Below are 27,339 nucleotides of genomic sequence, written 5' to 3'. Positions count from 1 at the left end.
GGAAGAGCTTTTTCAAAAATGAAGGGAGGAGCTAAGAGATCAAGTGAGCTGTTATTGATAGCTCAATTGATTTCAATTAGTCCTAGTCTCTTTGTTCAGATTCAGAAATACAATCTGATAGTGTTCCAACTGAGCTTCTGAATGTAAACAGTGAAATTGGCTCAGAGTATAAAAACACAGACTTAAGACAAACAGATAGTACAAATAAAGGAAGGAAATGTAGATCAAAGTTCAGAGTATGTTTTCACTTACTGTGAACCAAAGTGCAGCTTTACAAGCAAATGCAGAGTCAGACCGCTACCCAGAGTGTGTCTGAAACTGATCACCCTATATAGGGTTGGAAGAGCTTTTTCAAAAATGAAGGGAGGAGCTAAGATATCAAGTGAGCTGTTATTGATAGCTCAATTGATTTCAATTAGTCCTAGTCTCTTTGTTCAGATTCAGAAATACAATCTGATAGTGTTCCAACTGAGCTTCTGAATGTAAACAGTGAAATTGGCTCAGAGTATAAAAACACAGACTTAAGACAAACAGATAGTACAAATAAAGGAAGGAAATGTAGATCAAAGTTCAGAGTATGTTTTCACTTACTGTGAACCAAAGTGCAGCTTTACAAGCAAATGCAGAGTCAGACCGCTGCCCAGAGTGTGTCTGAAACTGATCACCCTATATAGGGTTGGAAGAGCTTTTTCAAAAATGAAGGGAGGAGCTAAGAGATCAAGTGAGCTGTTATTGATAGCTCAATTGATTTCAATTAGTCCTAGTCTCTTTGTTCAGATTCAGAAATACAATCTGATAAGTGTTCCAACTGAGCTTCTGAATGTAAACAGTGAAATTGGCTCAGAGTATAAAAACACAGACTTAAGACAAACAGATAGTACAAATAAAGGAAGGAAATGTAGATCAAAGTTCAGAGTATGTTTTCACTTACTGTGAACCAAAGTGCAGCTTTACAAGCAAATGCAGAGTCAGACCGCTGCCCAGAGTGTGTCTGAAACTGATCACCCTATATAGGGTTGGAAGAGCTTTTTCAAAAATGAAGGGAGGAGCTAAGAGATCAAGTGAGCTGTTATTGATAGCTCAATTGATTTCAATTAGTCCTAGTCTCTTTGTTCAGATTCAGAAATACAATCTGATAGTGTTCCAACTGAGCTTCTGAATGTAAACAGTGAAATTGGCTCAGAGTATAAAAACACAGACTTAAGACAAACAGATAGTACAAATAAAGGAAGGAAATGTAGATCAAAGTTCAGAGTATGTTTTCACTTACTGTGAACCAAAGTGCAGCTTTACAAGCAAATGCAGAGTCAGACCGCTGCCCAAAGGATGCCATGACTTACAGGGAAGAATACACTCTGAAATCACGTGATCCAAAAATAATCCAGCCCGTCCACTCCAACGCTAAAGGATTCATACAAATGCTTCTATCTCTGATTTATTTTCCAAATTGCGTTTTTGGTGAAAACAAGCCCATGTGCTACTGCCAATAAATAACTAAAGCACAGCAAATCTTCCGGAGGAAAGTTTGGCATGGCCCTCTACCATATTCCCGAGTTCTGTGAAAACCGACTGCACGGTTCAGCCAGAACTGCTATTTTTGGCGGAAGGAGGAGAAGAAGAAAAAAACTGACAAACAATAAAGGACAAAGTCCTTTCAGGCCTGCTTGGTCCTTTAATAATAATAATAATAATAATAATAATAATAATAATAATAAATAATAGATTTTTATCAGCAAAAACTATTATTGGAATATTTGATTATTATGACCCATCCATAATTACAATTAATTGTATCTATTTCATAAACGATTTTACTTGATTATTAAAACAAAATAAAAAAAATGCTTCATAACTTTTTAGGTTCAATAAGTTAATCACAGCGGAATATTAACTAAGCCGCGGCATCAAGGCTTGTTCTCCGCGGAATTAGGAATGTTCTCTGCAGAATCAAGACTTCTTCTCCGCAGATTCCTGTGGGGACTAATTATAACGATACACACTACAGTAGCTGTGTGTCACACTGAATATCCTGGAAATGTACTGGAAAAGGATTCACTCAAAAGCGTGGGAACGATGAACATGCCCACAACCAAAAGGATTGTGGAAAACAAAGACCAACACTAAATCCATGTTTAGAAAAAAACAATACTATTTATATCCCATGGCCCGGAGGGACTGCGCTGGAATTGCTTGTTTTGGTTGTCTAACAATAGCTGGGCAAACAGCTGAGTCAGTAGGATACTTAATTGTAAAATCAGTGTGGTTTTCAACCAGTGGTCCCTATCTCAAACCCTCACCCTAACCCTAACCTCCCACAGGGCAGCACACCTAAACCTAACCTTAACCCTCTCCCAACCCTTAACGCACCCCTCACCAACCTTAATCCGGTCGTTTTAACGCACCCCTCACCAACCTTAATCCGGTCATCCTAACGCACCCCTCACCAACATTAATCCGGTCGTTTTAACGCACCCCTCACCAACCTTAATCCGGTCTTCTTAACGCACCCCTCACCAACCTTATGTCTAACCAATGACTAGTCTAAACACCCCAAGTATGCACCCCGTAAAATGAAACCAAATGGACTCTTACGGGTCAATTTGGTTTCTCTTTACGCTCTCAAGAGTTAAATTATTTGTTTAACATCTGCATTACTACGGTAGTTAATTTACAAGATGTCTACAGAATTAGAGAACGTAGAATAATTGTTACTTTGATCAACGTTTGCCTGTTGTCTCTATGGTGCCCCATCAATACAGCATGGAATTATCTTATCCAACAACATATTCAAAGTCTTGGGTCTGAGAAGCTAAATCTCATCAAATGGTGGTCCGTCCGTGGATCAAATGGCGAACACGTAATGGACCTTCATTATGCTGAGGGTTGAAAACCACTAGGATAAATGCACGCTGTTTCAAAGCGGGAGACCTCCTCATCTAAAACAACACTGAATGGTGCCTATTGATGTCGCTGAATTAGAGCAGCTCGCTTCTCAAGCTGCACGCCTACTTACTTTTCCTCACTATTCATACGATTGAATAGGGATGGCCACACAGTAATGGTAGACTCTCTGATTTCAGTAAATGGACATTCACTCATTGTTTCAGCCAGTCCGAAGGCCCCTGGAAAGGCTTAGGGTTGGGAAAAGCGCTACTGTATATTAGTTTGAGATATTATTATTATTATAAAGTAGCAGTTTTTGTATTGACTTTGAAATGTACCCATACTGTACTGGGAAATATCATTTTTAATCTATCAATCAAGCCTCTCTCATCCCAGCGAGACCTTTCTTAAATGCTGGAGACACAGTTGCCTACAGAAACAGGAGCACCCTATGGAGCACATGGCTCAGCAAGGCTTACTACGCTACTCAGGGATTAAAGTTCTCCGCCGTTGGGACGGATTTCCATCTTGAGGATTATTTCAATATGGGTGATTTATGAGATCAGTGCAGATCCGCAAGAAGAAAAAAAAGAGAGGGGTTGTATGTAGCCATAGCCACAGTGTGAATGACATGAGTTTCAGTTTTTAACTCAAATCTTTGCTTCTGGAGGGTCCCTGGAACAACATATTTTCAGATGGGGTTCGGCAGCATATTACATATCATTTTTAATTTCGACGTCAGGCCTAAATGGGTTAAAGTAGCACGGATTTACAGTACCACTTTATGGAATTTGCTCCGTATGGATCATGGCAGTACTCGAAAGATTATACCACGCAACAGGCAGGATCGAATTATTTGTTGACAGGGAAGGCAGCAGTAAGTAAAGGATAATAATATCGCTTTTTGGCGCTGCGTGAAGTTGCTACCTGTTGCTGTTGTAACGCAACGCTTCAATTTCCCCTCGGGGATTAATAAAGTATATATCTATTTATCTTCACTTTTCTGTTGTGCAAAAGTTAACAAAAAGGGTACAGGCTTTAGTTCCGACATACTATTGGTCCGACCGTCATTAGATCGACAACCTACCTCAAACCCTAACCTGACCACAAGCACGCAGCAGCGCATGTTCAACCGCATGTCCGATCGTTGTTTCCGCATGTCGGACCGTTGGTGTGTCTGATCTGCGTGTGCATCCCAACAAAAAGCAGGTTCACTTTGCTGGCAAAAAGAATCCTCCGACCAAGATGAATAGTGTGAATACTATATAGGCCATTGTTATTTATCGCTCAATGATGAATTTCCGGGTCATAATGTATATAATTTTTTTTGGTGTTAAATAAATGTCTTCAAATTCAAAAGTAGCAGATCTACAAGCTCAAAATGACTCACTTTGCTGCGCGTTTTGAGCTTGCAGATCTATGCTGCTTTTGGTGCTATTGTGTAGTATGATCAAGTAGGCCATTCATTTACGGAAAACACAGAAAAAGTAAAACACAAACAGAATATGGAGATAAGAGGTTCCGCCCTGGCAGAGACGATACAGGGTGGTTACAGTAAAGTCCAGCGGTTGATAACTGACTCAGCTTCATTTCTAATTCAGTGTTGTGTGTGTGTGTGTGTGTGTGTGTGTGTGTGTGTGTGTGTGTGTGTGTTGTGTGTACATTAGTGACAATACCGACTGGAACTCCACTGGAATGGCCAAATCATTCTGAAAACGGAGGCAGGGCAGTTGGACAAGAATATTACCATACGCATACATATACCAGCTCAGTGGCCTTGTCATTAGAGTGTCCACAGTGGTGGAGTGTAACTAAGTACATTTACTTAAGTAGACATTTGAGGTATTTTTACTTGAGTATTTCCAGTTTTCAATAGCATACTTTTACTTCTACTCGGAGGAAAATACGGCACTTTTACTCCACTACAATTATTTGAAAACTTAAGTTACTATTTACTTTCTAGATATTGATTCATATTACAAAACATACAGTACATTAACCACTTCAGACCTCTATACTCCGGTTATTTGAAAATAGCCGATCTACAAGCTCACAACGTGTTGCCTTTCAAAGGATTTTTTTAAAATACATTTACACATTAGACATTTTGTGAAATTGGACATGCCGCCTAATGAGTACCTTTACTTTTAGTACTTTAACTATATTTTGATGCCAATACTTTTGTACTTTCAATCAAGTAAAGTTTGAATACCGGACTTTTACTTGTAAAAGGGTATTTCTCCACAGTGATACTTTTTCTTGAGTACTACTATTAGCCATAAACACACACACACACACACACACACACACACACACACACACACACACACACACACACACACACACACACACACACACACACACACACACACACACACACACACACACACACACACCAGCTCAGTTGCCTTGTGATTAGAGTGATACTCGGAGGTCGTGGGTTCAATTCCCGGGGGGTGTACTTAGCTACCTCAAGCTACCTCACACCATGGAGACAAGGAGATAGGCTCCTGGCCTTTGGGCCACCGGGTCATTAGCCGTTGGTTCCCAAAGCTGCTTATATTGAATGAATAGCCCATTTAGGTTTGACCTCAAAATCACAAAAAAATCTTCTAAATCCTCCAGTTTTCTGAAATAAATATTTTCACGATTTTTCAAAAATAGCAGATCTACAAGCTCGTAGCGCGCCACTCGGTGGCGCGCTATGAGCTTGTAGATCTGCTATTTTTCAATAGCTAAATTATAACATAATGTTTAAAACACCAAAAGGGGTTCCCGCCCAAAATGGAATAAGGATTTTTCGGGCTGACATTCTGGAAAGGAATGAAAATACACCCGCACGCTGTATCTGCTCGGTACGAGAGTTTTTTTCTTTTCTTTTAATAAGGCAACTTTTCGGTCCCTCCGGACGTGCCAGAAGAAGGTCCTGAGGGACCGAAACTTTGCCTTATTAAAACAAAAAAACTCTTGTACAAGGTTCACGGTTTCTGTATTTTTGTCTCCCGAAGGAGACATTTGTCTTGGATCCCAAGGACCCGCCCTGTATCTGTATGCTGCATGGCATGTAGCCGAGGCTTTACGTCAAGGCTGTGAAACCTCAATGAGTCTTGATCAATTGAATATGGAGCCACCCCAGGGCGGGTCCTTGACACTTGTGGAATTCAGACAAATGTCTCCTTCGGGAGACAAAAATAAAGAAACCTTGAACCTTGTACAAGAGTTCTTTCTTTTAATAAGGCAAAGGTTCGGTCCCTCCGGACCTTCTTCAGGAAGAAGGAGTCCGGAGGGACCGAGACGTTGCCTTATTAAAAGTACCGAGCAGATACAGTGTGCGGGTGTATCTTAATTTCTTTCATTGATGTCCACTGGTCTACGCACCTGTGCATACGCCTGATTTCTAGGTGTGCGAAAGCTTTTTCCTATAGGGCTGACATTATTGCCATGGTGTATGCGTCTTCTCTTGCAGGAGCGGCAGACAGCGAGCACTTTCTGTTTCCCTGCCTGCCCGGTACGCCCCTCTCCTCCACCAGCCTCTGCTGCCTGAGGCCCAGCCAGCTGTCCACCGCTGTGAGCCTGCTGGAGTTGTACTGCGACAAGAGCCACTGGCCGCTGCCCGAGTACCACCTGTACTCTGCACCAGGACCCAACAACCAGCTGGGTCTCATATACAAGGTGAGACAATAAACTGACTACGTAATACATGGTTAGACGGCAAACTACTGCTCATATACAAGATAAGACTACCAACTATTACTCATATACAGGTCAGACAACAAACTAGTGCTCATACACGGTTAGACAGTAAACTACCGTTCATATACACAACAAACTATTGCTTATACAAGGTTAGACAACAAACTACTGCTCATAGACACGGTTAGACAACGAACTACTACTCATAGACACAGTTAGACAACAAACTACTGCTCATAGACACGGTTAGACAACGAACTACTACTCATAGACAAGGTTAGACAACAAACTACCACATTGACTTCTCAGGATTCAAATTCAACAGCGAAAGTAGCAGATCTACAAGCTCAACACCTTGCGCCACATTTCAAGCTCGTCGATCTGCTACTTTCCGTGCTTTTGTGTGACACTGTAGCCTTGTATGATCATGATCAAGTAGGGAGTTCATTTACAAACAAGAATGACACGCGTAACATTAACTCCCAAGTGAAACAAGCGCTCTCTGTTGTGCATATGTCCCCCTTTTTTCCTTTTTTCCCCCCCATATTATTATTTATTTTTTAACGCGTATGTTTCTGTGTCCCAACCTTGCGGCCGTTGTTTCCGACGTTCTGTTCTAGGTTCAATCACTGTGTTTTGTTCCTGCTCTCCAGTTGGCTCATAACAACCGCTGTTGTTCTGGGTCGCTAATACCCGGCAGCCAATCATGACTAGGTCACGCTACTACGTGGTTGGCTACACGAGTGGTGCAGACTCCCATTGGCTTAGGCGGCGCTTCAGAGTATACCATCGGCTTAGGGGGCAGTCAATCATGACTTGGTCGCTAAAGCCAACAGCAGAGGCGAAAAACACAAGTTAGAATATGGAGATAGGAGGTTTATGCCTGACAGCAATGTTATATAAAAGTTGCGTGTGTGTGTGTGTGTGTGTGTGTGTGTGTGTGTGTGTGTGTGTGTGTGTGTGTGTGTGTGCGTGTGCGTGCGTGCGTGCGTGCGTGCAGGTGTGTATCCCATCCATCAATAGCAGCTTCATGCCAGACAAGCTGTGCACGTTGGTGGAAAATGCCAAGGAACTGGCAGCTCAGAATGCACTCTGGAGCCTCGGTACGTACTGTACACGCACACCCCACACGTTCACTCATTCACACGCACTGCAAGGAACACAAAGTGTACCTTTCCTGCCTTTTGTGGCCAATTCTATGCTACTTAAACACACGCCAAACACACACACACACACACACACACACACACACACACACACACACACACACACACACACACACACACACACACACACACACACACACACACACACAAGCTCCTGTGTGCAATGCCACTGTTTCCCCATTCGTTGGGGCTCTCACACAAAGCTCTTCCCGCCGTGTGACACACTTAAGTAGTGGAACTGTATCTCCACACATGCACTACTGTACTCACGTGCGCGCACACACACACACACACACACACACACACACACACACACACACACACACACACACACACACACACACACTGGCATGGGCATCTCTCTACTTGGAGTATACTAACTTCATTGACATGTACGGAAAAAGTTTTTTACTGCCCCTTGTCTGCCAAGTTGCCACGAGGCCAAGTGCATTGGCGAGTCTTCCCCATCCATACGAAATAATCATATTCAAAGAATAAACAATTCGCTTTAGCATACAGTACAAGCACTCACTGTGCAACAAGAGATTCACCGTTTTAAGGCCAACAGAATCACATTAGCATTTAACGAGAAACCATTCTGACTAAGGGCCGATTCATACTCCTATTTTACCGCTGTAGTGCCGAAATGATTTCGGCTCGACAGAAATTTTCAGTAGCATCGAAGAGACGACTTTAGGATGGTACCCGCCACACACACACACACACACACACACACACACACACACACACACACACACACACACACACACACACACACACACACACACACACACACACACACACACACACACACACACACACATTTTAACCCTTTATTTATGTCCACACAAAGGATATGCATACAAGGACACAAATATTATAGGTGCATTAGTAACAGTAATTGTAAGTAACAGCGTCTCCGCCGTATACAGTATGACACCACAATACTTAGCCAGCCTTTTGGCCTCCTTTTTGGGCATCCCAAGTTGTTGGAACCCTCTAACAACCAGTCTGTGCGTATGCCCTATAGGCTGCCAAATATAAAGACAAATGGTCTGCACCTATAGCCCAGCTCTGAGATGTTATGTACGGTAGAAGTGGTTGGTATTTTATGACCTTGGTCATAAAGGCTTCCTCTAGGGCCTAGAGGAAGCCTTTATGACCACGGTCATACATCTCTAATACAGACACTTCTCTGGACTCTTCATCAACCACAACAGTATCTGGTGTATTAGCTGTCAGAGATGTAAAGGTATCTGAGTTATCACAGAGTTGGAACATGGATAGGATGACCCTGGAATGTTTGTACATTCTCACTGAAGATGCATGATATTTTAATATGTCCTTAATTGCTATGAGTTCCACTATTCTATCATGGCGTGCTATGTACATTCCTTTGTATGTATAGCTTCCATTCAAGATGTGTGACAGTGTTTCAGTGATCTGTTCTGTGGTGTGGTGCAAGCAATGAGGGACCTGAGTGGTGGGGAACCAGATGGAAAGATTGAGTCTGGTGGAAAGGACTTGTAGTCTGGCCTTAAAGGGGAATTCCACTCATTTTCAACATTTTACTATGTCATTAATATACATTAGAGCTGTGTGGAAATAATAAAAAAGTACCCCCATTCTGTGTTTCCTAGAACTGGAGGTATGAAAAAAATCACATAACATGGTGAAACACATCTTGATGATGACATCAAGATGTGTTTCACCATGTTAATGATTTTTTTCATGTTGAAAATGAGTGGAATTCCCCTTTAACTGTGAATGTGATAATGTCCTCATTGAGTGCAGTGTTCTTAATGAATGCGTGTGAGACGGAGTGATCAGCATAGGGAAGACATGCAAGCTTCCCTTGGAGTTTTAGTCCAGTCCAGTGTTGTTGTTGGTGTTGGTGTACATCCATGAGGACTCGTCTGGCACCCGTAGCTGTTAGCAGGTGACTGTGTCCAGCATAGGTGACCGTTGCCCTGACCTGGGTGAGGGGGTCAGTTATAATGTCCTCAGAGACCCTCACAGTCTCTGAGTCAGACCGCACCCACTCCAGGGACACTCCAGTGCGGACACAGAGGTAATTTAGGTCTGGCCAGTCCGACTAAACCCCAAAGCCAGCGGAACGGGTGTCCAGTTTCCTGCTGGGTTTCCTCCGGAAGCCAAGAAAGTGTGGCTCTAACTCCCTGGCCAGTGGGACCTTACGCCTCCTTAGGTCCAGGAACAGGGAGGATCGAGCCAGCTCCCTAACATCCTTGTCGTCGTTGTTCAGCATTTTTAGGAGGTGAGAAATCCTCATGCTGGTATAGATCCATTCCACATTTGGGACTCCCAGCCCTCCCTCCCACTGTGGATGAAAAATGATGTCGCGGGTGCTGTGTGAGTTGAGTTCAAACCATTTTCGCACTAGGCTCACTGTTTTGTCATTCATCTCACACAGTACGCTTTGTTGAATGTGGACATTAGAGAACAGGTGTTGAACTTTGGAGAGCGCCACCTGTCTGATTGCTTCCAACTTCATAGTTACACACATAGACACACACACACACACACACACACACACACACACACACACACACACACACACACACACACACACACACACACACACACACACACACACACACACACACAAACTTTTTTTGTTTGGCAAAATATTAATAAATAATACTGTCCAAGTAACTGTGCCCACGCAAGATACAGGGCCAACAGTTTCTGTATCTTCATGACATGTTTAAATTGTTTCTGACTCGTACGCGTGAAAGCAAAAGCTTTGCAATTACAACTTGTCGCCTGGAAAATGCGAGCTCCTGACAGCATCTATGTACTTCTGGCAGCATAATATATTGATCCTCGGTTAGAATGAAAAGCCACTGTCAGGAACACCTCAGTATTTGGACCCGTATGCAGAATAACCCAGGCAACAATGACTTGCACTCAAGTACTTTTATTTGAACTCAGAAAACCCTCCCAGGGCATATATAACATAAAGTCCCACTCTTGGGAAACACAGTGTTATAATCGAGCAACCTAACCAATAACACAGAGTCACTAATATACCTCCATTAACCAAATTCTTCAGCTTAGAAGCACAGGTGGACACAGTCTCACAATCAGCCAGGGGAAGGGAGGCAACAGAGGGGCAAAGGTAGGGACAGCGGTCCAGGCGTGGTACGTCCTAGGACAGGACGTGACAGCCACAGTAAGAATCACAGTACAGTCCTTCACTTACCGCCGCCTGACACACTTAAGTAGTGGAACTGTAACGTATCTTCACACATGCACTACTGTACTCGCGTGCGCACGCTAGCACGCACACACACTGGCATGGGCATCTCTCTACTTGTAGTATACTAACTTCATTGACATGTACGAAAAAGTAAACACTCACATATTATACCGGCAGGGGCATACTGCCCCTTGTCTGCCAAGTTGCCACAGGGCCAAGTGCATTGGCGAGTCTTCTAGCCCAGTTAACCTGCCAATTTATCACATTCCTGCTGGTCCCCATCCATACGAAGTAATCATATTCAAAGAATAAACAATGGTGCTTTAGCATACAGTACAAGCATTCACTGCAACAAGAGATTCACCGTTTTAAGGCCAACAGAATCACATTAGCATTTAACAGTTTAACTCCTCCTGGCGGAACGTTCCGTCTGATAAGCTTTATTATTGATATCAAACTGTATCGCTGATTTCTTTTTTTTATTATTATTTTGGCTTGGCCTTTCCTTCTTTAGTGATCCTAGACCGGATTGCCCAACCGCGCTGCCGTCCACCTCCCATTATACAGGCTGACTAAAAAGCTGAATAACTCGAAATCTACGGAGCTCTCCATGGTTTGGATAAAATGCGCGATGTTCGGAGGTCTTTGCTGATTATCCGGTGGTTTAGATGGAAACATTGGCGCTTTCTAGAGCAAGGATGGCTTCATTTTAGCTCGCTAGCATTGACGCTATTTATTTAGCATTAAAGATGGACTCTCCAGACAGGATGTCAGTCCAGTGTGTGCTGCATTGAAATAGGCTCGGCTGCCTGCGGTTTGCTCTGCGTCCAGCAGGAGGCAGTATATGGGTTAAACCATTCTGACCAAGTCTCCCACAATAGTGAAAAAAGTGATTCTCGACCTTTTTTCATTTAGTTCTTCCCTGTCACAAAACCTTTTTCAGATGGGGGTCCACGGCCAAATTCACATCAATTTGGGGGTTCCTTGACAAAGTTGACATGAACATTGATTCACTCACACCCCACCCTGACTGCCAGTGAGTGAGCGATCCTGAGACAATATCAAATGATCTTATAATTAATGAATAACTACAGTAGTGTGAGGAGAGGAAACAAAAGGTCTCCTCTTCATGAAACTGCAATGTGGCACGCACGCACGCACGCACGCACGCGCGCACACACACACACGCACACACACACTGTGCCCACGCAAGATACAGGGCCAACAGTTTCTGTATCTTCATGACATTGTTTCTGAGTTCTTACTCTCGCACGCGTGAAAGCGAAAGCTTTGCAATTACAACTTGTCGCCTGGAAAATGCGAGCTCCTGACAGCATCTATGTACTTCTGGCAGCATAATATTGATCCTCGGTTAGAATGAAAAGCCACAGTACAGTCCTTCATTTGCACAGTGGGTTTTTTTCAACCTTTTTTCATGTCGAGGTGCATTATGTATTCATTCAGCATTTGAGCCACAAACCACAATTTGATGAGAACGTAACTCTTCTGTCCGTGCTGTGTTGACGTGGTACCATAGGAGAGATAACAGCAAAAGATGGTCAAAATATCAATTCTTACATTCTTTAATTGTGTATAGTTCTTGTAAATTAAGTAGGCCATTGTAATTAATTAATCGGAATTAATAGCATTTTAATCGCATATAAAAAATCAGACCAGTCTGAAGCGAGTGGTGCAACAGCACCCCCTATTGGTACTCTAAACATTGGTACTCTAAACATAGTCCCATAGGGACAAAGCTGTTCCTTGGAGTGGTTGCACCACTCAAAAAATTGACCTGAGAAGCTTTTTTTGGTCAATAAAACTTGATTTTGGTATACGAGTGAATCAATGAGTGAGTTTTTTTCATCATCCACTGGGCCAAGCAAAGCGGTCTGAACGACTTATTCCCCCATTGTGTGCACCGGTATGAAGCCTGAAGGTCGTCCCAAATGGAACCAAATGGACCTGGTTCCATTTGTACACTGTGCACCCGGTACAATGTTCCAAGAGATTTGAGACAGTTGGAGTTGTGCGTGCTTCTTCTTTTCGAAAGAATCCATTTGTACACTCTCAGAGTTAAATTAACATTGATTTTGAAATATGAATCTCGGAGATAGAAATGCCATTAAATGGTGGTCCGTAGACTAATGCATGTCCTTGAAATTTAACGGGTTGAGAATACTGCTAGAGGTGTAAAACTCTTCTCTTATGGGGGTCCCTGGCATATCTCTTCAAATGGGGGTCCGCGGGCTAATTAGTGTCAATGTGGGGGTCCTTGACATGAACACGTTTGGGAACCACTGAATTAAAGGACCACTTCACCACTTTTCAACCCATCTTCATATAATCCTCACTAATAATCATGATAAAATGGCACCATTTTCTTCTACTCAGTCTGCTTCTCATAGGAGGACTGTGGGCAGTTCAGAAACCCGTCCACCAGTGACATCATCGTTAGGCAGATTTTGTTTTAAACAATATTGTTTTACAAAAATGTTTAGATTTTTATTATCGTGAGAACGATGGCTTCCATTTTCACATTGCAACTTTTCAGGACTAGAAAGCCTGCAGTTTCTAATAGCTTGGATTCCCCATCGATGATGTCACTGGTGGACGGGTTTCTGAACTGCCCACAGCCCTCCTATGAGACACAGACTGAGTAGAAAAAAATGGTGCCATTTTATCATGATTTTTAGTGAGGACCTATTATATGAAGATAGGTTGAAAAGTGGTGAAGTGGTCCTTTAAGGGGTTCAGAGTCTTTCTCAAGGACATGCTGCTGTGACATGCATCTGCTGTTTTAGAATTTCTTTGAAAAATCTTGAAAGTGTGTGAGCACAGTGTGAACAACTGATTTAGGAAGCTTTTGTTGAATCGGCCTCGGGTCTTCATATCGCTAGCTTTATGTTTTGTGTGTGCGTGTGTGTGCGTGTGTGCGTGCGTGTGTGCGTGTGCGCGTGCATGTGCTCCGTGCAGCCTTTTGTAAGTAGAATCCAAAAGAAAGTACGCACATCTCCAAAATAAATTCTACAGGTGCTGAACATAAAGATACATAAGATACGTACAGGCTGTTTAGCAGCTCCCAGAGGTAGTTTCATTAGGAGTAGTTGGATGACAAGGTTTGTCAGGTATAATACCTGACGAAGACCCGTTTCGGTAGAAATGTTGTCATCCTACTCCTTAACCCATTTTGGACTGAGGTCGATTAAAAGAAAAGAAAATCCTAAATTTTTTCTGAAAAACCTATGTTTCTATGTCACTGGTGCTCAACCTTTTTCATGGCAAGGACCTCTAGAATTATCTCTATTGGGCCACGGACCCCCCCATCTCAAAATATGTAGTTCCAGGGACCCCCCCAGAAGCAAATATTTTAGTTAAAAATGTTCGCTCTGAAATATATAATGATTTGCGCCACATTTTAACGATTTTTCAAAAATAGCAGACCTACAAGCTCGTAGCGCGCCATGAGCTTGTAGATCTGCTATTTTTCAATAGCTAAATTATAACATAATGTGTAAAGCACCAAAAGGGGTTAATACAAGAAACACTCATTGGGCCGTAGCCAAATGGGCTGATCTCGGCTATGGCTGTTTTTAGCCCAAGGGGTGTTTTTCGTGCAAAACTAATGCTTGGAATGGATTCAGAATCATGAAAACCCTCTAGTTTGACACGTCACATGCTACTTAAAGCATGATGACATTTTGCCATAATTGGTTGTCGATGGTACCCCAACTTTCAGCAGCTGTCAAAAATGCCCCTAGGGTGGTTGAATAGAAACCAATGATATGCATTACATATCCCATATGCAGGATATGTTAGTAGACACCTTTACAAACACATTGGTGAAGAACATTCTTGGTAAGAAATGTATTCCCAGATTTGACATTATTCCGATAATATTCCCTGACTAAATTGGATACTTTTGGATAATTTTATATGTGCAGTTAAATAAGTTGACAATTGTAATTGAATTGCATTCAATCGTTAGATTATTAAATGGATATCGTGCACAGAAATCTGGTTTTATTTAACAGGATCATTGATGCATGTCCATTCACATAGTGAACGGACAGACTTGTGCTTTGTTTGACATTTACGTTTACATTTATATTTGTATCGATCAACTATATGTTAACTCGGTCTGAGCCAGTAGCCTATAGTATAATACTTCTCCATTAGTGCAATGTACTACATTTCTGGTATGACATTTTCTATTAACCCATTTTGGGCGGGAACCCCGTTTGGTGTTAGCATTATGTTATGCTTTAGCTATTGAAAAAGCTAAAGCATACGTCTGCTATTTTTGAAAAATCGTGAAAATATTTATTTCAGAAAACTTGAGGATTTAGAAGATTTTTTAGGTTTTTAGCTTGTAGGTCTGCTATTTTTGAAAAATCGAAGAACGACATAGAAACATAGCTTTTTCAGAAAACTGTCAGGATGTAGAAGACATTTTTAGAATCTGATCTCAGGTCAAAATGGGTTAACATAACATCCCCCCCTTCCCCAAAAAAGGCATGCGGGACCCCCACATTCGCAGTGGGACCCAATATCCCAAGGTTGGCAGGTCTGCACAGTTTAATGAAGCCCCCCATCCATATGAAACCCACGAGCACGCAATGAATAAACATTTTGTACTGTAAGTAGGGTATGAATTATACAGTTAAGATCAGCTTCCACAGGAGGGAGTATATGCATATCGCCTCTGTTGGGTGGAAATGTCACACGCGTGTCCTCAACCTCTAATGTTACTTTACAGGATTCAAATAAAATAAAAGAAATCACACCCGTGTGAAGTGAGGGGCGCTAATATATGGTGATATAGAGCGTCGCAGTCCCGCCTCCTACCCTGGACCAGGAAATGAAACCCAATGCATTTTTCCCATAGACATTTCTTAAAGTATTTATTTAAAGACGGTTACGCCGCGGACAAAGCCAACTCGAGTCGTGACAACTCATGACAACACAAACAATATTTTGGACCAAACAAATAATTACAAAGAAGAAAAACAACAAAAAAAGTGTTGTAACCTGCTGTTTTTTTCTTCTTTCTAATTATTTGTTTGGTCCAAAATATTGTTTGTGTTGTCATGAGTTGTCACGACTCGAGTTGGCTTTGTCCGCGGCGTCTTTAAATAAATACTTTAAGAAATGTCTATGAGGAAAATGCATTGGGTTTCATTTCCTGGTCCAGGGTAGGAGGCGGAACTGCGCAGCTCTATAGCGAGCTTATAAGTCTGCTATTTTTGTAAAATCGTGAAAATGTGGCACAAATCTTTGAATATAATTATATTCTTTCAGAAGACTTTTTATTTATTTCGACGTCAGGCCTAAATGGGTTAAAACAAACATTGAACTAAAGACAAACATTACATTCTCTTTATTGTTAATGACATTTAATGTTTGTGTTAAGGACAAGATGACGTAAATTTTCCCTTCATTGTCAATGGCATTTTTAAAACAAACATTGACAAATAGCAAAAGTAGCAGATCTACAAGCTCAAAATGCATTGCTTTGGCACCACATTTCGAGCTTGTGGATCTGCTACTTTTGACGATTGTGTGTCACACTGTAGTGTGATCAATTACGACGTTCATTTACGGAAAAGAAAAAGAAAGTTAAAATTTGGAGGTAAGAGGTTTCTGCCCAACAGCAATGATAGTGTATTTTACTGCCAAATAAGAGGTCCACACTCCACAGCTCAGCTCTGACTTCAATGTTATGGATTGAATTGGATTTAAAAGTCAAAATCTTACAAAAAAAGTTTTTGTAAACTAGGTACACTTTGTACTTGATTTGAAGTTGTTTTCTTTCTGTCTTGTTTAATTTCCATTCCATTTCCATAACACGCAGAGCTCACATTGCAACAGCAGTTTAATTTCCCCAATTTGCATAAACACGTCTGATTTCTTCAACACCCCCAGTCAGTTCTCATTTCATGGGTGGCATTGTGTTTGTAAATTCATTCCAAGGGCACCGGAGCGCTCTCTTGTCTTTTGGGCATTTAGCGTCCCGGTAAAAAAGAATTCAGAGCATCGCCGAGAGCGCAACTTAACACCCCGCACCATGTCCCACATTGCAACCATGGCTGTAGCAAAAAAATAAACGCTTATTAACCCATTTCGACCTGAGGACGATTCTACAAATGCCTTCTAAATCCTGACAGTTTTCTGAAAACCTCATGTTTCTATGTCAGTCTTTCTCAAACTATTTCATGTCAAGGACCCCCAGAATTATCTGTATTTGGCCGCCGACCCCCCCATGTTGTTCCAGGGACCCTCCCAGAAGCAAAGATGTGAGTTAAAAATGTTCGCTCTGAAAGAATATTCGAAGATTTGCGCCCACATTTTCACGATTTTTAAAAAATAGCAGACCTACAAGCTTGTAGCGCGGCACTCGGTGCCGCGCTATGAGCTTGTAGATCTGCTATTTTTCGATAGCTAAAGTATAACATAATGCTTAACACCAAAAGGGGTTCCCGCCCAGAATGTGTTAACTGGCTGAACTGGTTCCAAGCCATGCATTACAGTGGGAAATTATTCAACAGAGGTGCTGAGAGCGTTCCTACTGTTCTGCCATTGCACACCCTTGGGCATCGTGCAGCCTCAATTAAGTCGAGCAACAATCCAAAGTTTTTATTCTTTATTTTTGTGTTAACAAATTTAGGCCTGACGTCGAAATTTAAAAACAAATCTTCAAAATCCTGACAGTTTTCTGAAAAACCTTATGTTTCTGTATCAGTGGTGCTCAATATTTCATGTCAAGGACCCCAAAAACTATATGTAATTGGCCTCTGCCCCCATCTGAAAATATGTTGTTCCAGGGACCTCCCCAGAAGCTCACTGTTCACTCTGTAATATATATTCAAAGATTTGAGGCACATTTTCACGATTTTTCAAAAATAGCAGACCTACAAGTTAGTGCCGCGCTATGAGCTTGTAGATCTGCTATTTTTCAATAGCTAAAGTATAATATAATGCTTTAAAACACCAAAAGGGGTCCCCGCCCAAAATGGGTTAATCACTGTCTGAGTCGCATTTTAACCGACCGAAACGGGTAAAGCATCCCGTGGCGTTTTAGATTTTAGAGTGGATATTTAAATTCATGGGGACGGGGCACTACTTAGAAGGTGTTGGTGCTATAATTAAGTTGTTCTCAACCTTGTCAGGCCGTGACCAGCCTTAATGTGTGAACCACTTGAACCCTAGCGTTCGTACTCTGGAGCGCCACAAGCTCAGAATGCGTGGTGTTGCTATGCGTGGTGGTGGCCTTGCAGAAACGGGATTCGTCGTAGAGCTTCAAAAAGAGCACACCAGACCCGAGGGACCCCAGTCAACATATTATTCACGTATGCCGTATATCATTTATGTGGTTATGGCGCTTGGAGGTGCTGTGTGTGTAGGGTTCTTATATAATTTAAGCGGTTAGCCCATTAAAGACCTGAGGCCGATTCTACAAATCCTTACAATTTTCTGAAAATGTTTCTGTGTCAGTGGTGCTCAAACTTTTTCCATGTCAAGGACAACATTATATGTATTTGGCCGCCGACCCCATCTCAAAATGTGTTGTTCCAGGGACCCCCCACACACGAGTAAAACACCCGTGTGAAGTGAGGGGCGCTCTCATCATCATACATCATTTCATTCCGGGCCAATCAGAATTTGCGTCCTCCCCACCTTCGTCTTCAATGTTTGTGTCATGCAAATGTTTGTGTTTACACTCAAAATTGTACATTCATTGACAATGGAATTTGGAGTGGAGTTTGTGTTAGGACAAAGTTTGTTTTCCACACACTAAAAGCTGGACATACAGTAGCGCCCCTCAAAAATCACACCCCAGTATGAAGTGAGCGGTGCGTTTGATGGTGATGGTGGATGTATTGTATTGACCCACGTGACGTTACAGAGAGGGCGGAATAATATGAAAGTAGAAAGTATGCTTTCCATTGACCCGAATGGGAATTGCATTTTCCCCATTCAAGTCAACGGCAAAATAAGGTTCATCTACCATAAATAAATAAAACGGATACAGACAGATACCCAAACACACACAGTCTCAAATGTTGGAGCGGGTTAGCACTGCTCAAAAATCATTCGCGATTCTTGAATAGCCAAAGAAAATCTAAAATGACACGGATGCTTTCCCCGGTTTTAATGGCTTATGGCGCGTGAAGGTGCCGTGCCCGTAAGGTTTCTCTGCTCATAACCTTGGCAGTGTGTACACTTCAGGCTGAGAGAGAGAGAGAGAGAGAGAGAGAGGCCGTTTTCTTCGTCTCGCCCCTACCGGAATTCTGACCTTTTCCCACGCAGTGCCCCCCCCGCCCCCCGGCAGCCAAGTTTAAGTACTGTCTGTTGCTCCCAGCTGAAGAGAAGTTTGTATGTGAAAGTTTGCATGCATAGCAGCGATAACAGGCACTTTGAACAGGCACAACTCATGCCTTGTTTGGCCAAAAGCCATGGAACATGTTTACACATGTGCCCTGACTCATGCAGACAAGCAACGATAAGAAGGGTCAAAGAAGGGGTCAAAGAAGACTCCTGAGGGCTTCAGTGAAACCATCACGGCCTTGACTGTCTGGGCCTCCATGTATGGATTCGAGACTTCATGGTGTGTGTTGATAGATAGGCTATAGAAACATAAATGATTGCTCCAAATTCCTTTAGAACTATAAAACCATATGACTAAACATAATAGGCAGTTATTTGAGTTATTTGACAAAACATCCATCCATCCATCTTCAACCGCTTATCCGTAGTCGGGTCGCGGGGGCAACAGCTCCTCCAGAGAGCTCCAGACTTCCCTCTCCAGAGCAACATTAGTGACTTCCTCCTGGGGGATCCCGAGACGTTCCAAGGCCAGTGAGTCGATGTGTTTCCTCCAACTGTGCCTTGGTCTGCCCCGTGGTCTCCTCCCAGTGGGACGTGCCTCGAGGACCTCCCTAGGGAGACGCCCGAGAGGCATCGTAAACAGATGCCCGAACCACCTAAGATGGCTAGTTGTATCCTACCGAGTCTCCTGACATTGAGGAGCCCCTACCGGGAGGACATAGAGACTTCATTCTGCTACTCCTGCATGCCAAAACACTGCATGCCGCCCAAGGAGTATGTGCAGTGACAACTATCACCCTCCCCCAAACATGGGCCATTTGTGTTGTGTGGATTTGAATCTTGAATTTGAAAATCGACAAAGTCCTTTAGATGCTCATGCGGGCCTGGCCACGCGCATGCACGCAGAGAGAGAGAGAGAGAGAGAGAGAAGAGAGAAAGAGAGAGCCCATACTGACAGACTAAGGACAAAGTGAAGCTGCAATTTCATGGAGGGCTTTACTACTACTGTAGCTAGCTACTATACATGATTAAAAAACAGAGGCCACGCGCATGCACGCAGAGAGAGAGAGAGAGAGAGAGAGAGAGAGACCCCATACTGACAAAGTGAAGCTGCAAGTTCATGGAGGGCTTTACTACTACTGTAGCTAGCTACTATACATGATTAAAAAACAGAGGCCACGCGCATGCACGCAGAGAGAGAGAGAGAGAGAGAGAGAGAGAGAGAGAGAGAGAGAGAGACCCCATACTGACAAAGTGAAGCTGCAAGTTCAGGGAGGGCTTTACTACTACTACTGTAGCTAGCTACTATACATGATTAAAGAACACAGGCCAGATGGTCCAGATGTATGTATATGCCCTCCGGGGGGAGGGGGGGGGGTCTACAAATCAGACCACCACTCTTCCCTTGAAGTCCAGTCCTCTCTCTCTGGTATCTAAAAAAAAAGCCCTTGCCAGGTCTCTGATATTCTGCTAATTAAAACGGCTGCGCCGGACCAGCGAAGCATTCTGAAACTGCGTGTGTGTGTGTGTGTGCGTGCGTGTGTGTGTGTGTGTGCGCGTGCTTTCTTAGATTTTGCTTTTCCCAAGTGTGCTCTCTCTCTCTCTCTCTCTCTCTCTCTCTCTCTCTCTCTCTCACTGGAACAGTTTTCTTTGAAAAGTGTCCATAAAATATGAAGATGAGAAGCAGTTAAACATAAGCCTCTCCTGTGTGTGCTATTGAACATCTGGCCATGTGTACGGGACGGGTGGGACGGGTGCAATATATGACAAAATGTTGCTGTAACATTCTGACCGCCCAATAGGATTCATGAAGACCTGTCCCAGTGTTGGGGGGGAAAGTAGCAGATCAACAAGCTCAAAACATGTGGCTTTGTGCCGCGTCTCAAGCTTGTAGATCTGCTACTTTCAATGCTATCAAGTAGGGAGGGAATTAATTTACCAGAGAAACACAAAGCATAATTATGGAGATAAGAGGTTTCTGACCTCTTCTGAAGAAACAAAGCAAAAACGAAAGTGCTTAATTAGCTACCGATTATAGAAAATCAAAGAACTAACAATGGCGTTAAAAGTCAAAGTGTCTCTGCAGTTCGATGGAAACGCCTTTGTATGCAGCAGGTGAGATGTCCGGCGGTCCAAATTTGCCGTGGCTCTCCAGTCGTCAGGCTTCGTAAGGCTGGGACGGTGGCAAGAGAGAGAAAAGAAGAGAAAGGGAAAGATTTGATTCGGCTACAGAAGGTGTATTGGTCACGTCTTCTCGGGGGTGATATCGTCCTGTGCGATTCGCTAGGTGTTGTCTCTGGTCTGCAGACCGTGGTGAAGGGCATCATGTGGATTTAACCCATTTCGGGCGGGAACCCCTTTTGGTGTTTTAAGCATCGTTATACTTTAGCTATTGAAAAATAGCAGATCTACAAGCTCATAGCGCGGCACCGAGTGCCGCGCTACGAGCTTGTAGGTCTGCTATTTTTTTTAAATCGTGAAAATGTAGTATATCGTTGAACATATATTCTTTCAGAGCGAACGTTTTCAACTCAAATCTTTGCTTCTGGGGGAGAGTCCCTGGAACAACATATTTTCAGATGGGGGGTCGGCGGCCAAATACAGATAATTCTGGGGCTCCTTGACATGAAATAGTTTGAGAACCACTTATATAGAAACATGGGTTTTTCAGTAAACTCATGAGAAGAATCAGGAGAATCGTCCTCAGGTCTAAATGGGTTAAAGCAAAGCTGGAGTAAAGTCGGGTCTGAACAATCAGTGGTTCTGTTTTGCAGCCTTCAAGGTCTCGGGCACAGCGGCAGTTGTCCGGCCGTTGCGTTGGCCGTACTGCAGGTGTTGTTGTTGCTGTCATTGCATTTAGATTTGAACTCCCCAGAAATATGACATGAAACGTGACGTGACTATAGGAATTGTCGCATAAATATGTTTACTGAAAACATTCAGGCTTTGGCACAAATGCAGTAAATTGCCTGAATTGCTAGCTAATTGCCTGAATCTTTTTCTAATTGTAAATCGTACATTTACAGTAACACTCTTTTTTTAACCATGAAACTGGCAATTTATTCTATTTAGTTTTTCTTTTTTTATCCCACGATTTTGCAACCCATTTTTTCACCCAGTGTCAATTGTCTAATATAATCCTGGGCGCTACACTTTCTCTGCCAACCTGTGGGGGCAGCGGACTGACCTCATGCTTCCTTCTATGCATGAGGAGTCCAATCTGCTTCTTTTCACCTGACAGGGGCGCGTGGAAGGAATACGTTATTCCGACCAGTTCCTTTCCCCTCCATCAGGTGCCCCGGCTGGCCAGGGGGAGGTAGTTTAGAGACCAGGATTACTGGATGTTTTTGTGTGAGGGTACCTACCCTAGGGGACACGGGGAGAACATGCAAACTCCACACAGAAAGGCCCTTTCGCCAACCCCACCTCGGGTATGGGCACTGATGACGCGGAGGAGGGAACACGCCCCCAGCGCCCACAGCGGGAATCGAACCCAGGACCTTCTAGCTGTGAGGCGACAGCACTCCCGACTAATTTTTTTTCTCAACCTCTACACACGAATATACTCTTTATTCTTTGTTTGCTTCATTCTTTTTTTGCACAATGTTGATCTGAAATGAAATGAAATGATTACTATATTTACCCAGGGTATCTGGGCTAAGCTCAATAACTTGTTTCCAGCCAGGCCCTGCTCATAGAACATTTCATCGTAGTGGTTCAATGCCTTGCTCAAGGGCACTTCAGCGGTGGTAATTTTAACGTGTCGGACCGCTGATTCAAACTGGCGACCTTCCGTTATCAAGACCGCTCCGCAATCCGTTCGGCCACCGCTGCCACAATCTCATCTTTTTTGTTGCTGTTGTTATTATCTACGCTGCTGCATTGTCCGAAGGAATGCCAAACAAAAAGAAGTTTTACTCTTGTGTACACCTACGATGTAACAATGAAGTACAAGCTTGAACCTTGAACGTCCACAACGTTTAGCCAGTGTTTCTGGTGAAAACAAGCTATATTCAACTGCCAATAACTAAAGCACGGAACATCGTCGGTGACACACGTTTCCCGCTGATGAAAGTAGCTCACTCTCGTCTTTCCTTTGAGATATTTCATCGTCATAGAACAAAATATATACATACGCATGCTCTGAAATGCTGGAATAGACTATGGTATTTAAAAACAGTAGGCACAAAGCTGTGTTCAATGCTGCGGTCAATGCAATTCATCACTGTGTTCATCACGACTATTTTCTTTTTCTCAACCTCTACACACGAATATACTCTTTATTCTTTGTTTGCTTCATTCTTTTTTTTTTGCACAATGTTGATCTCATCTTTTTGTTGCTGTTGTTATTATCTACGCTGCTGCATTGTCTGCAGGAATGCCAAACAAAATAAAGTTTTACTCTTGTGTACACCTACGATGTAACAATGAAGTACAAGCTTGAACCTTGAATCAATCAAACTTTATTAAAGACACAAGGTCCATAGTGAGTGACATAAAAAAACAAAACATACAGATACAGAGACAAACAAAAGGCAGACATTGTCTACATAAAATCACAAGTGCATACTATACAGGCTTACACGCCAATGGTTCCACAGTTTAGAAACAAACCTGACTGAACTCAATAAAGGGTTAGTCAGAATAACAATAATGCTGTTGGCAGAATCAGACAGCCTACACATACATTTGTACATGAGGTTCCTCAGCACAGCTGAGCAGGTGGGTACGCCGATGCTGACAAACATTTCGCTTGCACTGCTGCACCGTGGCACTTTAAGCAGCAGTCTCATGGCATCATTATAAGCCACATTGAGTCTCTGCATACTGCCCTTTTTGTAGCGCCGCCACAAGTGGGCAGTATACATAGGTGTGCAAAAAGATTTAAATAGTGTGGACTTCACAGAAGTTGAACACATACTAAACTTACGAACAATCATGTTTGCTTGTGCATATAGCATTCTACGTTGCCTGTATATGTCCCTATCATCAGATAGGTCATTTGTTAAATAGTGGCCTAATATAAGTACTTGACCTCATCACAGACGTTAAGGGCTGTGCCAGACAGAAAAAAGACTGGAAATGACAGTTTACTGTCTTCCTTGGTTCTTACAATCATGATGTTACTCTTCTTCGCATTATAAATAATGTCACAGTCTGAGCCATATTGAGAACAGACCCTCAGTAACTGCTGAAGGCCAGCACTGTATGGGCATAGGATGACCAAATCATCTGCATACATCAAGTGGTTGATGACTGTGTCGCCGACCCGACACCCTGTATCACAGCTGTTCACAACCGTTACTTTTCGGAAATAGAGAAAGAAAAAAGAAAGAAAACTTGTGTAATATAACTACAGCCCCAATGCAGTTATTATATAGTCCCGACTCCCAAGCTCTTAACCCATTCAGGCCTGACGTCGAAATTTAAAAAAAAAAGTTTTCTAAATCATGACAATTTTCTGAAAGATTTGAGGCACATTTTAACGATTTTTCAAAAATAGCAGACCTTCAAGTTCATAGCGCGCCACTCGGTGGCGCGCTATGAGCTTGTAGATCTGCTATTTTTCAATAGCTAAAGTTTAACGTAACGCTTAAAACACCAAAAGGGGTTCCCGCCCAGAATGGGTTAAATATTTATGAAACCCACAGACACAATCGTAACCACTTTCGAAAACTGCCGTCCCTAGGCATGTCATTATAAGCGGAAATTTGCATTTCTGTTTTTAAATGGAAATTTGTTATTCTGCTTATCTCTGTGCGTCATACAAGGATGTATGTGACAGGTAATTAATAATTTTGTGGGAAAAAAAACTGCAGCTATGAATAATAATAATAATAATCCTCTCTCTCTCTCTGTTTTCCCCAGAATGTTCCTTTCTCGGCGGCGGCGGCGGCGGTGCAGCGCGTTCACCTGGTCCTCTCTCTCCACCTACACCTGTCAACTCCTCCTCCTCCTGCTCCTCTGGCGGCGGCGGTGGTGGTGGTGGTGGTGGTGGTCCGGGTCTGCTGATGTTCGGGGGGTCCCGGCGGCCCATCGCCTGCCTCTCCCCTGTCCCTTTCCTCCCTCCTCCTCTGGAGTCCCCTCATCTCCCTCCCGCTGCCCCGAGACACGGCAACTTCCCTCCGCAGTCTGCCTTCTACTGACCGGTAAGCCACGCGCGCGCATGAGCGGTGGTGGTGGCGGGGAAAAGTACTCCGGTTATTTGACTAAGTGAAAGTATGAAGTCTGCTATTCGAAATGTACTCGAGTGAAAGTACAAAAGTAGTAGCTATCAAAATGTAATTAAAGTACCCGAAAGTAGACGGTATGCAGAATGTCCCATTTCACTGGTACAACTACGCATGCGCACGCACGCACACACACACACACACACACACACACACACACACACACACACACACACACACACACACACACACACACACCCCCCATTGATCATTTACTTGCGGGCATTGTTCTGTTCATGTGGGACACAGGCCGAAATGACCAATATTCGGGACTGTCCCACGAGATGCGTGACAGGTGGTCTCCCTAAATTTGGGCATATCAAAGACAGGTGGTTTGCCCGATCCTAACATAGTCCCTGGTCTTCTACACCAGTGGTTCCCAAAGTGGGGTCCGGGGACCCCCAGGGGTCCTTGAGGGAGTTCCAGGGGGCCCCCAGCTAAATGATACTTAGGAACCAAATGGACCCTTATGGGTCTGTAACTCAGAGAGTGTACACATGGAAGCAAATGCACCCTGACGGGTCCATTTGTACACTCTCAGAGTGGGGGTCCTTGTCATGAACAAGTTTGGGAGCCACTACACGATCTAATGTGAACTGTATGTGCGCAACACGCCACACGCCCTACCACGTGGACTTATAGAAGAGGATCCCTTCCCAACAGTGTGAACTCACTGTAGATACTGTAGTTTGTTGCTTTTTGATGCATACAATGACGAAAATACATAATTTTGGAGGTTCCTTGGCACGTAAAAGTTCGAGAACAACCGATTTACAAGGCATTTCTATAATCAGCATCGGGTCTTTAACCCATTCAAAACGGGAACCCCTTTTGGTGTTTTAACTAAGCATTATGTTATACTTTAGCTATTGAAAAATAGCAGATCTACAAGCTCATAGATCTACGAGCTTGTAGGTCTGCTATTTTTGAAAAATCGTAAAAATGCGGCACACATCTTTGAATATATATTCTTTCAGAGCAAACGTTTTTTTTTATTTTGACGTCAGGCCTAAATGGGTTAATGGGTTAAAACGGGCCCCCAGAGCTGTGTCGGTGCATTTGGTCAATAATATAATCCATCATTGTGGTTGGTTGGAGTTATCATTTCATATGACAAATTGATAAAGTGGCCGTGGATGCTTTCAGAATGTAAAGATCAGAAGAGCTCTCGCCACGACAGCTCATAAAGTTATTCCAGGGAGAGGTCTGAGTGGCCCAATTCATCACAGTGATGGATTGCATTGACCGCAGCATTGAACACAGCTGTTCGTGCCTACTGTTTTTAACCCATTTTGGGCGGGAACCCCATTTGGTGTAAGCGTTATGTTATGCTTTAGCTATTGAAAAATAGCAGATCTACAAGCTCATAGCGCGCCACCGAGTGGCGCGCTACGAGCTTGTAGGTCTGCTATTTTTGAAAAGTCGAAGAACGACTGACATGGAAACATAGCTTTTTCGGAAAACTGTCGAAGATGTAGAAGACATTTTTAGAATCTGATCTCAGGTCAGAATGGGTTAAATACCATACGTCTATTCCAGCCCTTGCCAGCATTTCAGAGCATGCGTATGTATATATGTTGTTCTATGACGATGAAATATCTCAAAGGAAAGACGAGAGTGAGCTACTTTCATCAGGGGGAAACGTGTGTCACCAACGATGTTCTGTTCTTCAGTTATATAGGCAGTTGAATATAGCTTGTTTTCACCAGAAACACTGGCTAAATCAATAGTTCTCACATAAAAGAAAAAGCACCTGTGTGAACTGAGTGGTGCAACTCCCCTCTCCCCTCTCCCCCCTCTCTCTGTCTCTCTCATTAGC

General features: G+C 43.1%; 1 protein-coding gene across 1 annotated transcript in view; it reads left to right on the top strand.

Moving 5' to 3' along the window:
• Window positions 1-25,436, top strand: part of rbm46 (RNA binding motif protein 46) — a gene marked incomplete at both ends in the record, with an annotated part of 59,411 nt that extends 33,975 nt beyond the window's left edge. The window contains 3 exons of the mRNA XM_079491326.1: window positions 6,350-6,555; window positions 7,577-7,679; window positions 25,159-25,436. Coding sequence (XP_079347452.1) covers window positions 6,350-6,555; window positions 7,577-7,679; window positions 25,159-25,436 — 587 coding nt within the window. The remainder of the gene's footprint in view (window positions 1-6,349; window positions 6,556-7,576; window positions 7,680-25,158) is intronic.
• Window positions 25,437-27,339: the final 1,903 nt, after the last annotated feature.

The sequence above is a fragment of the Electrona antarctica genome, assembly GCF_951216825.1.
Source record: "Electrona antarctica genome assembly, chromosome: 21".
NCBI lineage: Eukaryota > Metazoa > Chordata > Actinopteri > Myctophiformes > Myctophidae > Electrona > Electrona antarctica.
The sequence above is the reverse complement of the archived record's forward strand: the minus strand, read 5'-3'. Positions and strand labels throughout refer to the sequence as shown.